The following is a 12,500-nucleotide window of genomic DNA, read 5'->3' as shown; positions in this document are numbered from 1 at the left end:
TGATGTTAGCTCTTCCGTGTCGGCTTGGTGTGTCAGGGCCGTACGGTCGGTCGTGATACGAGAGTGTTGTGACGGGGTGTGTGTGTGTGTGTGTGTGTGTGTGTGTGTGTGTGTGTGTGTGTGTGTGTGTGTGTGTGTGTGTGTGTGTGTGAAGACATGTGTTCGGACCTCGAGTGTTTTCATGTCCTCCTGCTCACTGCTCTCATTCCCCATTCTGGCATCTGGAACTTTCACCAGCTGGTGCGACTGCAGTGGGGTTTATAATTATAATCCTAAAATAGCATTAGGAATGTGATGGTGGTGATCACGGGTCTCTCTCTATACACACACACACACACACACACACACACACACACACACACACCTCAGCTTGTTTTGTACTAGAGGAGTAGTCTCCAGTGTCCAGGCTTCAACTGTTACTAAACTTTGATCATGCAATTTTAAAGACATCTATGAAAATTACTTGCAAAATTAGGATTCATGCCTGGAATTCTTCCTGCCTGGAAATTGGCTCCGCCCCCTTTTAAAGGAAAATAATGTCCCCATTGTCATTGCACTACTATTATTGTTATTATTAAGATTAATTGATTATGTGTTCCTCTCCAGGTGAGGTTGCTCAGGTGTTCTCAGGCTCCATCATGCACAGCAGCTCCGATGATGCGGTCGTGGTTTCCGGGCCCGTTCTGCAACGCCTGATGCAGGAAAACCTGCGCTACGGAAATGGAGTCGGTCCAGAGAACCAGGCCATGGCGTCACCTAGCAACCCTGTCTCCGCGGAGACGCTGCTCCCAGAGACGCAGCCCCGACAGGAGCCTCAGGGTCAGGAGCACCAGGTGGACAGCAGCTCCATGGAAAAGAGCGCTAAAGGAGCGAAAAACACAGCAGCGAGCGTCCAGGTGACTCTCGCCATCCCCGGGCTCGGAGCGTTAGAGCTCCCCTCGTATGAGGAGGCTAAATCCCAGTCTCAGCTTTACAGAGGTCAGCAGGGGCAGAACGAAGAGCAGAACGTGGCCCGAACGCACACGCACGTTCATTACACGCTTACAAATCCCGTTCAGGCGTATACAAGTGTACAGAACACTAACCAGGCTATCGGCTATCCCAATCCGGGCCAGAACCAACAAACCCAGATCGGTTTACAGCCAAACCAACACATCCCCACCAGCACCAGCTCATGTCCTCCATCTCTCTCCTCCGCTCCCTCGCTTTCCTCCTTCGCTCGCGCCGAAGGTCGTCCGTGGGTCCAGCGAGGGTTCACGGGAGTGGACGAAGGCTTAGCCGGGCTCGAACAGGGCCACGTCCGCTCCCTCAGCGAGCGCATCATGCAGCTCAGTTTGGAGCGAAACGGAGCCAAGCAGCCCAGAGAGACGTCTCCTAACGGCGAGGAACAAACGTCTAGCGCAACCGCCGCCCCTCCACCAGCTAAAGGTTCCATAGAGCCTCGAGGGCCTCCTCCCGAATATCCGTACAAAGCCAAAGCTCAGCCAGCGTACCCGTCCAGTACGAGCCCCGGTCCACTATCACTAGAACAAACCCCGCTCTCCATCGAAGCTCCTCTGGGACAGATCTCCAGTGTAATGCCACCTGTCGTACCACAGACCGGGTCGGGCACACGTTTGCCCCCGCAGGGACAGATCGTACCCGCTGAGGCGTTTTCCATGATGAGCCACGCCCAGCACATGATGACTTTCCTCAGCGATGAAAACCAGAGACTGAGACTGGAGCTGCTGATCCAGACCGAGAAAACCGGCAAACTGCAGCGGGTACGTAGTGTACGGGTTCCGTTCTTACACTCTTAACAAGAGCCATTCACCCCAATCCGAAACGCTTAACCCGAATCCTCACACGGTATTAATGCGGGGAAAGATCCTGACATTCGTCAGGTTTTCTGGATTAAAAAGGTTTTCTGGAGGCGGTTTTTCAGACCACGAAGTGAAACTTGCTGTGAACTTTAAAAGGACGATACGATTAAATAGTTAACCAGGTTATATTTATGTACCGAATATTGCTCTGGAGTGACAATCCACAGCGTCTCTGATTCTATTTAAAGCCAAAATATAAATTTCAGCATGACATCAAACTGACAGACAGATTCAATGTGAATGTGTCTCGGGACAGAAATGGCAGAAATACTGAAGCCAGATAGGGATGATCTGTGTGTGTGTGTGTGTGTGTGTGTGTGTGTGTAGTTGGAGGCCGAAGTCCAACGTCTCTCAGACACATATGAGAATCTGGTAAGAACCTCATCCAAGCGCGAGACTCTGGACAAAACCATGAGGATGAAGCTGGAGGGTGAAATCAGACGCCTGCACGACTTCAATCGAGATCTGAGAGGTGACTGACGCCGCGGATCATTTTCAATTCCGGAAACATCCGTGCCCGTCTCTGTATCTCTGTTCATCATAAAGCTTGTGTGAAGGAATCCTTTAACACGCTCGCCTATTTTCTATCCTTTTACTCTTCCGTATCTGCTCAAATCCAGATCGTTTGGAAACAGCCAATCGCAAGCTGGCAAACCAGGACGCAGAAGGGCAGGAGGACGGCCATGTTTACCTCTCAGAGAGTGAGTTCACACCGACTGACACATAAAATACACTTCAGGAAACTCGTCCGGTGGGTCAGGTCTCCATCTGTGTGCTCTAAACATAATTACGTACTGTACTAATGAGTTCTGGATTGTGATTGGTCAGAAGGTGGTGATTAATTCTCTAGCAGGTTTATATTAACACGCTCGTTCTGATATGTCATCGTTTCTATAGCAACAACAAGTGATAAACGCTTCAATCTGCAACTTTAAATGTAACTATAAATGGACAGAAGAGGAATAAAACAGCTGGGGATGTGCTGTTAGAGGAGCGATCAGCTTCAGGGTGGTACCAGCCCCGGTATCACCCGCCCTGTTGTTGATTATTTTCCCATAACTGCACATCACACAGTGATCTATTCCTTAATTATATTACAACACATTCGAGCACAGCGCTGCTAAGTGTACATACTTTAACTAAAAAAGGACGGGAAGTTCCCTGCTTCTATGGGCGACGGCTATGCGAAACGATTTCCTGCCTTCCTTCTGTTTCCCTCCCTCCCTTTAGGTCCCTCCCTCTCTCCCCCCTCCCCCCCTGCCTCTATTTCTCTCCCCCCTCCCTCTCCCCCTCCCTCCCCCCCTCCCCCCTGCCTCTATCTCCCCCCCCCTCTCTCCCCCCCTTCCCCCCTCCCTCTCTCCCCCTCCCCCCCCCTCTCTCCCCCCTGCCTCTATCTCTCCCCCCCTCTCTCCCCCCCTTCCCCCCCCTCCCCCCCCCCTCTCCCCCCCCCCCTCTCTCCCCCCTGCCTCTATCTCTCCCCCCCTCTCTCCCCCCCTTCCCCCCCTCCCTCTCCCCCCCCCCCTGCCTCTATCCCTCTCCCCACCTCTCTCTCGCTCTATAAAAGGAGCAGACAGTATTATTTTAACTTCCTCCAAAACAGTGACTGAATAAACAGATAACAGTCTCCAGCACCAGAGTTTATTTAAAAAGACTGTCCAAGTCATAGCAACAACTTCAGTGCGGTTTACTTACAGCATTAATTACTCACACAAACACAGGAGGCGGAGCTGAGACAGTGCACGCTCTCTGGCTCCGTCCCAAATGCCTGCATTAGTGCGTATTAGTGTTCTTTCTGCATCAGGTTTAACACTGAGAGATATCCACAAGCAGTGTGGAACCAAATAGGAAATAGGTGTAGAGTTTAAGCCACAACCCCAATTCTGAAAAAGTTGGGACAATATGGAAAATGCTAATAAAAACACATGTACTTTGACTTGTATTTAAAATCGTATAAAGACGAGGTATTTCATGTTTTATCTAATCAACTGCATAGGTTTTTTTTCTTTTTAAGATAAACGTTTATTTTGAAATTGACACATGCAACACATTCCAAAAAAGTTGGGACAGGGGCAGTTTAGGACTCATAGCGGTGTGAGGAGTTGAAAGAAGACGGTGATGTGAAAGGCGAGCCGATCGTCTAATCACAGAATATAAGGAGCCTCCAGAAAATGCTCATACTGTCCCAACTTTTTCGGAATTGGGGTTGTACATCATCTCCTTCCTGTATGAATTTACTGTATATTGAGTGCTATATCAATTTTCTTCTTAATTACAGGTTCTTAAATGTTTCTTTTTATGACCGTCACCTGCAGGAACGGGGTCGATTATAAAGTCTTTGCTGACGCTAGCGTTTAGGATACATCCCCCTTTCTTTCTCCCTCCCAGGAAGACAGAGTCTAAAGGAGATGGAGAGGCTGGAGACGGAGGCGGAGTCTCTTCGTTCAGCCAATGAGGATCAGCGACGTCACATCGAGATTTTAGAACAGGCTCTGAACAACGCTCAGGGAAAAGTGGTCAGGATGGAGGAGGAGGTGAGTCACACACGTCCCCATCTATACATCTTAAACCGGCCCTTAATCGTTTCCAGAGTAACAACTCATTTACAGGGACTGGTAAAACGCTCCACCAAAACAGATTAAAGCAGATTAAGGAGTCTCCAGTGCCAGCTTTGTGGATGTGTCTCTGGGATGAATAAATAAAGTGATCGATTAATCAATCAGTCGATGTATCTATCATATATAAAGATTTCCTTAACGTCCATCAGCTAGCCGTTGCCTTATATATGTATGTGTGAATAAGTGTGTGTGTGTTTGTGTGTTGGGAGAGTAGCTGGGGAGGAAGTGTGTGTATGTGGAGCGTGTGGAGCGTCTGCAGCAGGCTCTGGCTCAGCTTCAGGCTGCGTGTGAGAAACGAGAGCAGCTGGAGAAACGCCTGAGGACACGACTAGAGAGAGAGCTGGAGACACTGAGATCGCAACAGGTACACACACACACACACACACACACACACACACACACACACACACACACACACTCTGACATCATCTCTTTACATCTGCACAACAACCAGAGAGAAAAATAGCTAGTTTCTGTCTTTGTATTGAAATCGAATACACCAGGGACACATCTCTGTTTCCGTACTTGCTACTGGCAAGAAAAAGAACAGCGGCACAGTTTTAATTTTCAGTTTTAATCTGTTTTGGCAAATCCAGCATTAGCTAAAATCCAGCATTAGCTAAAATCCAGCATTAGATTAGATTAGGAAAGAGGAGGTGAATAAAGTTTTCTTTCTTTCATTTGAGAGACATTAACTATTTACTAATAAATGGAATAAGCCTAGATCCAGACCTACCACAATCCCCCTCTGACAGCCACGCCTCTGACAACCACGCCCTCTCCTAGCCACACCTCCTCTCAACCAAGCAGATGGAGCGGTCACTTCTGTACAAGATTATATATATAAAATAGAATATAAGCACACAGTGATATGAAATCTTCATCTCTTCCTCATAGCAGTGTTAATTAAAGTAACTCCAAACTGTCCTGTAGAGGGCGCTAAAACAACGGACCGGATGTAAAGCGCCTAAATACCAAAAGAAGCTAAGATCTCATGTTGCTAAGTCTTGCTTGCTCTTGAGACATCATGACTAAGCTTGTTTTGTCCGGCTGTAGTTACAGCTAAAAATGTGACATGAGACAGCGGGAGGTGAATAACCGGCGTCTGTTCGGGTTTATTGGGTTCCTGAGAAGTGCTCAATATTCCTGAATATTCGATTAAAACCAACATGATATGGGTAATCTACTCATCAGCTAGAACTGCAGCTCTAGACGCACGGACAACACACAAATAAAAAACAGCCCTACAAACAAACAAACAAACAAACTAGAAAAACACCAATCCATCCTTATGAGGAACTGATGCTACAGTTTATCTGTGGGACAATAAATAAATAATCCAGACAAACAGCAGTTTATATAGTGATGCAGTACATGAGAAACACTTACCATACAACCGTGACTTTCTCCACAGCAGCTCAGTGCACCCGTGTGTCAGAATGTTAGAGGTCTAGTCCTCCACCATCAAACCTACAGATTACCAACACAAGTCTAGTCACTGCAGGCCTCCAGAGTCACACGGCCTGGACACTCCTTAAACACCACCCATCAATCCCCGCTTGTGCAGGCTGCAACAGAGAAAGGAGGAGCACATGACAGATCAAAACTAAGTTGGTATTTTAGTTACAATCAAGACACCAAGTTCTGATTGGATCGTCAGAGGTCAGAGGTCAGTGTGATGCAAATGTTGGATGGAGGGAAATTCACACAAAGGAAAAGCAAAACAGACCAAAATCACCTAAATAACAACTTTCTGGGGGAAAGAGAAAAAAAGACAGAGAGATCCCAAACTACTTCTTCTTCTTCTTCTGCTTCTTCTTCTTCTTCATACCTGCCACCTACTGGATTGGAGTGTGGAGCGCTATATGGTTGGGACGTTGGGAAAACAAAGAAAACCAACAAAAAGTGTCTTATATTCCACTGATCAATCTTGTATAATTAAATTAAATAATTAAATAATTCTTGATAAACTCTTGATTGCTTTGGGCCATTTCCTAACAAGACCTGAAGTGACACATTCTTTACTCCCAGAGAAATCCCACTCCTTCTGCCATGTCTTCCATTCACTATTAATCCTTCTTCTTTATGTCCGGATTGTCTTATTCTAAATAGACTCTGCCTCACTTCATACTCAGATCTCGTCTCGCTACAGAAATTCCACTGGACAGACTCTTGGCAGCTGAAAGCGAGTCTGTGCACATCACTGACCGCGTAGGTTGTACTTCTTCTAACCACCGCAGTGTGAGGAATGTTGCTATTCATTCTGTAGTAAATACAGAGATATGATCAGAGATTCTTTATGAGATTTTGACTTGAAGGTGGAGTATGAACACTGCTGCTGCTGTAATTCCAGAGTCTGGATCCTCTGAGTCGTCTGTATATATTTGCACGGCGCTGTAGTATATATTCGATCAGTATATTGTTGTACTGCTAAACTTTCTAACATGTTCCTTTCCTTGTTATGCTTTTCTTCTTATAACTGTACGTCCACTAGAGGCATGGGGGAACCAAAGAGGGGTCGCTGACGTAGCCACCGACGGGGCAGTGTTGATATCGCTGCTTCCTGTACTCTGTGCCTCCTTATTGGCTGTCCATCCGAAGCGTGTTCATTTTTATACTCATATTCCCAGCTGGAAGAGTATCTGACTGATCTTTTATATTAGTCCAGTATCTCATCTTTAACTTGAGCCTTCTAATGTCTCGAGGCATTTCATCCACCTCTACCTGTACTGCTTGTACTGGAGACGATCTTGTTGCTCTACGACATATTCTCATCGCTCGTGACTGCTTCGCCTCAACCTTTAAAAGTCGTGTTTTAGACGCAGAACTGTACACCATACTTCCATAGTCAATAGCAGCTCTTATTAATGCACAGTATCCAGTTATATACTTATATACAGACGTCCCCATTCAGCTCCTGCACACACCTGTAACCAACTGCAAAAGTATAACAAATTACCTCACCCAAGATCAAACTTCATTAACGTGTGTGTGTGTGTGTGTGTGTGTGTGTGTGTGTGTGTGTGTGTGTGTGTGTAGCGTGCTGGTGTAGGTGTGTGTGAGTCCAGCGCCCCGGCTCTGCTGGACCTGCTGAGAGAGCGAGAGGAGAGGATTCTGGGATTGGAGGCAGACAGGATGCGCTGGGAACAGAAATATTTAGAGGAGAGCGCAATGAGGCAGTTCGCCATGGAGGCAGCGGCTACGGCAGCCGCACAGAGGTACACACACACACACACACACACACACACACACACACACACACATATGAAGCAACAATGTAGATAAATGATATACTGGGAAAATTGTCAAAATGTATGTGTGTGTGTGTGTGTGCGTGTGTGTGTGTGTGTGTGTGTGTATGCGTGTGTGTGTGTGTGTGTGTGTGTGTGTGTGTGTGTGTGCAGGGACACGACCATTATGCAGCATTCTCGCAGTGGCAGCTACAGTGACAGTTGTCTGTGGCCTCATGATGGAGACGATAAAACATACAACCGTCGCTGTCAGGACATAGAGACCAGGTACACACACACACACACACACACACACACACACACACACACACACACACTACATTGAATAGTTCTCATATCCTTACTAGCAGTCTTTTAGACTTTATGCTGGTGGAATGTATGGGTAGTTAGATATTAGGCCCCACCGTCAGTCTTGATATGCAGTTGCTATGGAAACGGTAGGTCCAGACAAGCTCCACTTATCTCTGCTGCCCTTGGAGTAGTTTGCAGAACTTTGTATTTGGTTTTGTTTTTTCGAGGCGAGAGTGTTTGCGTGACCTTGGTCCATAGGCACTGAGATATCTGTACTGCAGAGACCAGGAGGACTAAAGGAGAGGGTTTAAATACAGACAGTGCCAATATCAGCCAAAGTTCAGAAAAATATGCAGGTATTTTTATCCTGTTAGAGCTACATAAGCACCGTGCCCGTACACCTGATAAAGGACCTTTTATCCAGCACCCTGGAGTGTTTACTGCCTCTGCATTTATTACCCGAGTACGCCGAGTCCGAGGCTCAACTTCTATTGTCATCTTTTTCAGTGATATAATTAACAACAGTCCTAACCTATTAAACACAGTGTTGCTATAGCAACCACCAATCTGTTTATCACTAACATAAGCAAAGTTTGCTATCTAATTAAATAAGTTCATAGGTTCTGTCACTGATGCTGCATTCGACTGACCTTGAAGTGGGAATATTTGCTTTTCTCTGTGTGTGTGTGTGTGTGTGTGTGTGTAGGATGAAGGATCTCCACGCTCAGCTGTTGGAGAAAATCGCAATGATTAAAGTGTTGCAGCACCGTTCCCGCCGAGACTCCGCCCCTCTGCGTCCCGCCCGTTCCGTCCCCTCCATCGCCATAGCGACGGGCGTGCACTCCCGCCAGGCCTCACAGGCTGAAAGTATGCAATCACACACACACACACACACACACGTTTATCTATCTATATATATATCCACCAAATAACAAGTGAATGATTTTGGGTCTGATTCAGGGTACTCGACAGAACACCGCTTGAACAAAATTTCCAAACTCACTGAGGACTTTCGGAAAATGTTCTGCAAAGCGTAAGAAAGTCTTCTCCACCCTCGCCGTCAGCGCGGCTTTCCCAACAGCGATCCGTAGCATCGAAGGCTCAAAGTCTTTCCTCCTGACAGCTCTGATCCGAGTTTCCTCGTGTCCTGGACCGTCAGTAATCCCAGCTGACACGAGCGACCCTTCTCTCTGCTCTGAATTCAGCAGCAATACATCACTGGCTGCTTTATTCCTCACAAATGAGTCGCTTCCTGTGCTTCATTACTGAGCTGCATTTCTCTTTTTCGCTGAACAGCATTATGGGATTTGTGAGAACTTCTGCACTGCTGCTTTCAAATGTGTCCCAAGTATCTTTAAATCCGGCCGTCGACAGGAGGAGTGAAAATAGTTGAATTGATATTTATTCGATCAGTATGTCCGGTATTTCAGTCTATAAGAGAGGAGTGTACGCTTCTTTACGGTTTCGTCACACCTCCTCGTCGGTGATTATCGTACTGTAACAGCGCCGCACACGGTGGGTTATTCTGTACGTGTTGCTCAACCAGCAGTAACATTAAGTGATGATGTCATCAGCACGTTTCCTGTTTTTCCAGGTGCGCTGCTGGGAAAAGAGAACGCCGAACGCCTTCCTCAGTCACCGCCCTCCTTCTCGGCCTCACTATCGTCCCTCGTTCCGTCTCTCTCCTCCTCCCTCCCTCCCTCCTTCACTCCTCTGTCCGTCTCCGCCCTCCCTCTCCCGTCCATAATGTCCTCCTCCTCCTCGTCTTCCTCGTTCCTCTTGTCCTCCTCAGCCACTCTTCCCCTCCCCTCCACACTCTCTCACTCCCTTCCTCCACTGCCCCCCACCGTCTCCTCCTCTCTTCCTTCCACTCCTCTTCTATCACTCCATTCTAAATCAGCCAGCAGAGACAGCAGCACACAAACCAGGAGGAGTCCAGAGAGTGAGAGAGTCCAGAGAGCCACGCTCCCTACAGGCCGAGGGAGAACAGCCAGGATGGGTAAGAGGAGAGAGGGAGAGAGAGAATAGGAGAAATAAAAGAAAGAGAGTGATAGTATTAGATACAGGAAGAAGACGTGAAAGAGAAAAAGAAAGTGACAGACCAGGAATGAGAAAAACAAGAGAACACCAATGAAAGAGAGGCAGAGGAAGAATTAAGGGAATTAAAGAAATGAACGTAGAAAAGAGAGATCAGACAAAATCAGACATGAAAGAGCGAGAGAGAGACTGTGAGAAAGGGTTTTGTATTTTTTCAAATCTTTAAATCAAGTGATGAGGGGTTCACTGTGTGTGTGTGTGTGTGTGTGTGTGTGTGTGTGTGTGTGTGTGTGTGTGTGTTTGTAGACTACCCAATCGCTCAGGTGAAGTGTCCCGAGAGCCGAGTCGTCCACACGACGGGGCAGAAGATCAGACCTGCCGACTCGGACCTGGTGGAGATTCTGATCTAACACACATCTACGGACAGAACGCAGTCTCACCACTGAAGGAGAGACAGACAGGCAGAGCGACTGACAGAAAGAGAGACAGACAGGCAGAGACAGGCGTCTCTCGGTTTAGCCCCGTGCACGCTGTGTGTATAAAGCTCCTCGTTTATCACTTTCGGTAAAAGTTGTGTGTAAATATTTGCACAAGAGACGGAACTGAAAATTTCCCATCAGGTTTATAAACGTTTCAGAAACGCTGCTTTCCTCCGTAGTCGTGTGCGTATGTCGATCATCGGTAAAGTGTCAAGCGCGTTCCGCACGCAGCTCATTTGCATATAGTGACGCCCACAAAACTCCATAAAAGGTAAAGTGCACAGAGAGCTGGGAGCAGGAAGTGAGCGATCAGGGTAAAGACTGAAGAACAGAAGTAAGAGGTTACTTTGACTCACTATTACAGCTAAATCTCCATAATCTCTCGTCACACACACTCAGGAGCTCCATTAGGATGCGAAGGTTTTTTCAGAATAATAATAGTATAACATCCAGCCCAGTGAGTGGATTCAGCACTGAGTTTCTGGACCGAAGGGTCTTTGGGTAAGGGTCTGCGAGCGTGTGGCGCGGCCGTGTCTGGGTCACGCTGACAGACTGAACGGAAGGGTTGCTAATGACAGGGAAGAGAAGGGAAGTTGAGACGGAGAACAGGTTGAAGAGGTGAGCGAGTTTAACGCAGGATATGAAAGCGTGTGAACCTGAAGAGGGTAAAAGTTCAAGTGTGTGAGTCGCGGAGCTTCTCTCTGGTTCATGATGCGTCTGTTTCACACACTCCAGCTGTTCTGGAGCTCTTCTACACGTTTACCTGAAAAAGACTGTTGTGTTATTTTATTGAGATGAAGTTCTGGTCCTGTTCTGTAAGACATGATGAAAGGTTTGAGGTGATTATCATGATATGGAAATGTAATGTCTCATGCTGAAGCTCTGAGATGGTTCTGTGGTTCCTCCTCTGTTCTCCGGCTAACAATAAAACAGTGCCTTAATGCAACAGCACTTAGACACACACACACACACACACACACACACACACTGTTTTCTTTATTCATCTTGCCTACACTCTCACACTCCTCACCTCCATCTGTGTGTTACTGCCACCTTCTGGCCACATTATAACAACAACAACAACAACAACAACAATAATAATAATAATAATAATAAGCTTCATTAATAAAAATAAATGAACATAACAAATGAACATATTTTGGGGATTTATATATTTTTAATATAATAAGTGACATTTATTTAACTGTATATATACATACTTTATTTACCATAAAACATCTTAATATAAAACAAATTTGATCTAAATGAGTAAAATGTTACATTGTAAATGTTTAATTGGTTTAATTACATTTGTACATTTAGATTAGAGTGGTGTATATTCGTGTTTTATTCGATTACTCGGTTTTATTACTTTATTTAAATTAACATTTCATTGTGGCCAGTTTATTATTTTTTTATTATTATGTATGAACATTTAGTTTTGTGATCAAAATATCTGAAAATTCTACATGTAATTAAGATGTAGGTTTAAAGTTTTGGGTCATTTTCAGCGTAATAGAACGCGATTTATAATAAACAAACGCAACTTTAAAAAGTATAATGTACAAGCTACAAGATTATCTCTTTATTCTCCGTTCGTTCCGTTTGCGTTCTGCCCAACACTAGTTAACGTGTACGCGTAGTTAACGTGTATTTAATGTGTCGCTAATGTCTTCCCCTGCGTGGAGAGGTGCATTATGGGACGTCGTTATCATCACACACTGATTATGAACAGAGCTGAGCGGGCCGTTAGAATAAGGGCGGTGAAGTCGTTATTCCCACACGTTCTCTGAATCAGAGGCGTCGAGGGCCAGATGGTGGAGTGAAACAGGACATAAAAGGGCGAGCACTGCCTCACGCGGTGGGCGTGTCCACTCGACATCCCCCAGGGAACGGGGCATTTTCACTTGGACCTCCATTTTCCCCAGGAGAGACTGAACTTATTATTCGACGTTCGGCTCGTCC

At 46.2% G+C, this 12,500-nt stretch overlaps 1 protein-coding gene across 4 annotated transcripts in view; it reads left to right on the top strand.

The window, feature by feature from the left end:
• amotl1 (angiomotin like 1) overlaps positions 1-11,481 on the top strand; it is an 18,434-nt gene extending 6,953 nt beyond the window's left edge. For 2 of the 4 annotated variants that reach the window (XM_053688572.1, XM_053688573.1), the window contains 10 exons: positions 607-1,763; positions 2,190-2,334; positions 2,483-2,563; positions 4,248-4,393; positions 4,692-4,841; positions 7,517-7,695; positions 7,882-7,995; positions 8,726-8,886; positions 9,614-10,018; positions 10,363-11,481. In XM_053688572.1, the coding sequence (XP_053544547.1) occupies positions 607-1,763; positions 2,190-2,334; positions 2,483-2,563; positions 4,248-4,393; positions 4,692-4,841; positions 7,517-7,695; positions 7,882-7,995; positions 8,726-8,886; positions 9,614-10,018; positions 10,363-10,466 (2,642 nt within the window). In that variant the 3' untranslated portion in view covers positions 10,467-11,481. The other 2 variants (XR_008398547.1, XM_053688574.1) reach the window with 2 other exon arrangements.
• Positions 11,482-12,500: the final 1,019 nt, after the last annotated feature.

This window comes from Ictalurus punctatus, chromosome 20 (assembly GCF_001660625.3).
Source record: "Ictalurus punctatus breed USDA103 chromosome 20, Coco_2.0, whole genome shotgun sequence".
Taxonomy (NCBI): domain Eukaryota; kingdom Metazoa; phylum Chordata; class Actinopteri; order Siluriformes; family Ictaluridae; genus Ictalurus; species Ictalurus punctatus.
Note: the sequence above shows the minus strand (reverse complement) of the source record. Positions and strands in the feature narration are given on the sequence as shown.